The 3,996-nt window shown below is 64.2% G+C and overlaps 1 protein-coding gene across 3 annotated transcripts; it reads left to right on the forward strand.

Moving 5' to 3' along the window:
* Positions 1 to 6: 6 nt before the first annotated feature.
* On the forward strand, positions 7 to 3,971 carry SLC51A (solute carrier family 51 subunit alpha). Of its 3 annotated transcripts, none has more exons than XM_009635637.2 (9): positions 7 to 868; positions 1,263 to 1,357; positions 1,752 to 1,906; positions 2,023 to 2,096; positions 2,175 to 2,333; positions 2,467 to 2,578; positions 2,698 to 2,844; positions 3,037 to 3,142; positions 3,267 to 3,971. In XM_009635637.2, exons 1-9 carry the CDS (start codon positions 834 to 836, stop codon positions 3,401 to 3,403), a joined length of 1,020 nt encoding a protein of 339 aa, XP_009633932.1. In that variant the 5' UTR covers positions 7 to 833; the 3' UTR covers positions 3,404 to 3,971. The 3 variants fall into 3 exon arrangements, with proteins under 3 accessions (XP_009633932.1, XP_035747125.1, XP_035747124.1); XM_035891232.1 differs by lacking the exon at positions 7 to 868 and adding an exon at positions 991 to 1,068 and having other exon boundaries at positions 1,263 to 1,361; XM_035891231.1 differs by lacking the exon at positions 7 to 868 and adding an exon at positions 997 to 1,068.
* The last annotated feature ends 25 nt before the right edge of the window (positions 3,972 to 3,996 follow it).

Below are 3,996 nucleotides of genomic sequence, written 5' to 3' on the forward strand. Positions count from 1 at the left end.
GGGATCCAGTACAAACCAAGGCTCATTTTCCTTGGGGTGCTGGGAAGACACCAGGAGCCTTGGGCACCCCTGGGACCCATGAGGATGCTGGAATCCATCTAGGACCAGGGTACACTGCTCCCCACACCTAACACCCCAGGTGCCCGCTCAGTGTGGCCCCTCCAGCCCGCTGTCCCCCTCCCCAGGCCTGGGCTCTGCTTCTGTCCCAAGAGGCTGGGGTACTGAGCCGGGGTGCTGAGCGTTGGGCCAGCCCTGCCCTCTATCGTTGTGGGAACTGCTCAGCCCCAGGCTGCCGGGAGCCGAGCCATTGCAAACACCTCTCAAGGCTCATGGAGCCATGCGGGGTCTGGCAGGCTTCCCACGGCATCACCTCCCACCCGGCCGCTGCTCCTGAGGGTACACGAGGATGCGTCCTGGACCCTGTGTGGCACCACGGGGACCCCCGGCACCATGGGCCCATCTCCAGGCTGCCCGAGGGGATGCGCAGGCAGCACAGCCCCAGCACAGGTGCCCTGCTCCCCAAGCTTTGCGGACGTGCAGGCGCACTGGCGTGGGCGATAACTGCCTCCCTCAGCATCCCGGGTCGATAACCGGGCGGCCAAGGCACTTGGTGGGGCCGGGACAGCGTGGGGGCATGCCAATGGGTGCCTGCAGCAGCCGGAGAGGGAAGGGAGCGCCAGAGGCCACTGGTTAAACTGGAACGAGGCGCGGCGGCCTCCCCGCGGTCCCTGCCCTGGGGACTCTGACCCCATGGGCTGGCGAGAGGAGCCGAGGCAGGCAGCGCTGAGCAGCCCTGCAGCCGCTGGGACAGAGCCAGTGAGGAGCAGAGCAGGATGGACCCCACCATGGAGCTGGCAGAGGACCCCAGGTGGGTACTGGGACCCCCGTGACGCTTTGCAGCCGGGCAAATCCAACTTTTTGGAGCAGGATTTTGGGTTATTCTCTCTGTAAAGGAAGGGAGGTGCTTGGGGGTGAGGCGAGCCAGCTGGGGCCCTGCAGCCGCTGGGACAGAGCCAGTGAGGAGCAGAGCAGGATGGACCCCCCCATGGAGCTGGCAGAGGACCCCAGGTGGGTACTGGGACCCCCGTGACGCTTTGCAGCCGGGCAAATCCAACTTTTTGGAGCAGGATTTTGGGTTATTCTCTCTGTAAAGGAAGGGAGGTGCTTGGGGGTGAGGCGAGCCAGCTGGGGGACCCTGGGGACCCTGCGGGGCTGGGTGTCCCCGCCGGCCCCTCATGCAGCACTCATCTTCTTCTCCGCAGGTTCCCCCGTCCGCTGGTGGAGATGCTGATCAGCAACTTCAGCGTGCCGGCAGCCTGCTTCTCCCTGCCGCCCACCTCCCGGCAGCTGCTCCAGCGTAGGTGGGGGGCCTGGGGAGGGGGGACCCTCCTCTTGCCACTGGCAGGAGCAGGACAGGGATGGAAGAGGCAGGGTGGCTGTACGGGTGCAGGCAGGGAGCAGCCCTGAGGAATGGGGAGGCAGCGGGGTGCTGTCAGGTCCTCAGCCTCCCACCCTGCAGCCCCGCCTACAGGGACGGGGGTGGCCCAGGGAGGGTCCGCAGCAGGGCAGGTGACATGGGACACAGGTGCAGCAGGGCAGAAGCACCAGCTCTGGCACAGCCAGACATGTAGAACATGCGGCAAGGGGCTTCCCAAATCTGTGGAGTGGGGGGTTGGGTGGCAGCTCCCTGCCGTGGTGGCCCCAGGGGGGACAGGACAGGATGGAGCCCACTTCTTGCACCTTCCCGGCAGAGCTGGACATGGCCCAGCTCGCCATCATGGGCCTCGCCACCATCATGACGCTGCTGTCAGTCGCAATCTTCGTGGAAGAGGCTTTCTACCTCACCCGCAAGATCCGCTGCCCCATCAAGATGAAGACCCTCTGCTGGAGCAGCTTGGCCCCTACGGTGAGCTGGAGTGCGGGGGTAGTAGGGGGCAGCACCCTGGGGGGCCAGGGCTGCCCAAGGGGTGCCAGCCCACAGGAGGGGGGAGCAGCAGTGTGCCAAGCTCATGTCTCCCACAGGTTGTGTCCGTGGTCAGCTGCTTCGGGCTGTGGATCCCACGCTCCATGATGGTGGTGGAGATGGCTACCACGGCGTGAGTATCGGCTACCCTGGGGCAGGGGCACCAGGGAGCCCATGGGGCCTGACCTGCCTTCCTCCTCCTCCTCCCCAGGTACTTTTCCATCTGCTTCTACCTCCTGATGCTGGTCATGGTGGAGGGCTTTGGGGGGAAGGAGGCGGTGCTCAGCACCCTGAAGGACGTACCCATGGTGGTCAGCACTGGGCCCTGCTGCTGCTGCTGCCCCTGCCTGCCCCGAATGATCATGAGCAGGTGAGGGAGAGCTGGGGTAACCTCCTGCCCCCAGGGAGGGCTTTCACCCCCTGCTTCTGCTGGGATGGAAGAGAAGTCCCTGGGCAGGGGCTCAGGGACCTCAGGGTGCTACCAGTCTCTCTTGCTGTGCCAGGAGAAAGCTTCAACTGCTGATGCTGGGGACTTTCCAGTACGCCTTCTGCAGGGTGGTCGCCGTCTTCCTGGGGCTGGTTCTGGCTACCGATGGGAACTACAACCCCGCTGACGTGAGTGCCAGGGCATGGGGATGGGCAGGGTGACATCCTGGACAGGGAGCCTCCACCAGCCCTCACCTTGCCCAGCAGCCTGGTCAGCCCAAGTGCATTTTCTGTGTCCCCCCCGTCAGATCTCGGCGGAGAGCGTGGCCCTCTGGATCAACACTGTGGTCGGCGCCTCCACCCTCTTTGGGCTGTGGGCCCTGGCCATCCTCTTCCGGCAGGCCCGGCTGCACCTGACCGAGCAGAACATCAAGGCCAAGTTCTTCTGCTTCCAGGTGAGCCCCCATCCTGCCTGGCTCCCCCTTAGGTGAGGGGCTCCTCTGGCACGAAGAGGATGAGGCAGCATGGGAGGAGATGGCAGGGCAGGAGCCACCGGTAGGTGAGAGCCAGGTCTGGCTGCAGGAGAGAGGGGAAGGTGAAGGGCAGAGCCTGGCAAGACACGGCCCTCACCGTGATGGTGGTTGCAGATTCTCCTCCTCCTGACGGCACTGCAGCCCGCCATCTTCAGCATCCTGGCCAACAACGGCAACATCGCCTGCTCTCCACCCTTCTCCTCCAAGGCCAGGTCGCAGCGTAAGTTGGGAGATGGGGGAACAGCATGATGTGCTCCCGGCTGAGCCCCTCCACCACACAGCAGGGTGTGGGGAATGAGCATGGTGGATAAAGGCAGCTTCAAATGACCCTTCTCCTCTTCCAGAGATGAACATGCAGCTGTTGATCCCCCAGACCTTCATCTTGGCAGTGGTGACACGGATGTACTACCGCAAGCAGGATGACAAGCCGGGCTACCAGCCTGTCAGCTTCGCACCCGCAGGCACCGGCGACAAGGCGTGAGCAGGAGGGAGCAACTGGGGTGCCATGGGGCAGAGCAGGGCGAGGGGCTGGTCTGCCCTGTACAGCCACCTCCTCCTCCGGCCCTGGGGAGCTGCCAGCAGCAGAGGGGGAAAGAGCATACTGGTGTGGGGTGAAAGGGTCTGAAAGCCAAAAGCCACAAGCTACAGTGATCGTGAAGTCACCTCCAGCCCAGGGGGCTCTTTGTCGGCCACTGAATAAAGACAGATTTGTACCCGAGTCTTGCGTCGGTGACCGGGCTGAGATCGTCCCCTGCCCAGGCTGGGTGGGAGATGACTCTGCACAGGGGGAGGAAGATGGAGCCCAGGCCAGCACAGCCATGACATGGGGCTGTCACAAGGTGCCCAACACCCAGCCGTGACATTGACCTCTGGGTGCTGCTGGCTGGGGTCCAACGGCCAAGGCAACGCCAGGGCAGCGGCATTTTATCCTGAGACCTCTGGATGGGTTTGGCCCATCACTGGGGCATGTCCTCGACAGCAGTGGCTGCTCCTGAGAGCACAGTGGGAGCATCCACACCAGCCAGCCTGGGGCCAGGCAAAGGGAGGAGGACCTTCATAACACAGGCAATTAGG

Source organism: Egretta garzetta, unplaced genomic scaffold, assembly GCF_000687185.1.
Source record: "Egretta garzetta isolate BGI_Z169 unplaced genomic scaffold, ASM68718v1 scaffold333, whole genome shotgun sequence".
NCBI lineage: Eukaryota > Metazoa > Chordata > Aves > Pelecaniformes > Ardeidae > Egretta > Egretta garzetta.

Excerpts from the sequence above, each read along its gene's own strand:
- SLC51A (XM_009635637.2), top strand. The coding sequence starts at position 834 with ATGGACCCCACCATGGAGCTGGCAGAGGACCCCAG. Across the intron at positions 1,358-1,751 it reads CTCCCGGCAGCTGCTCCAGC|AGCTGGACATGGCCCAGCTC; the intron begins GTAGGTGGGGGG and ends CCTTCCCGGCAG. Across the intron at positions 2,579-2,697 it reads GGAACTACAACCCCGCTGAC|ATCTCGGCGGAGAGCGTGGC; the intron begins GTGAGTGCCAGG and ends CCCCCCCGTCAG.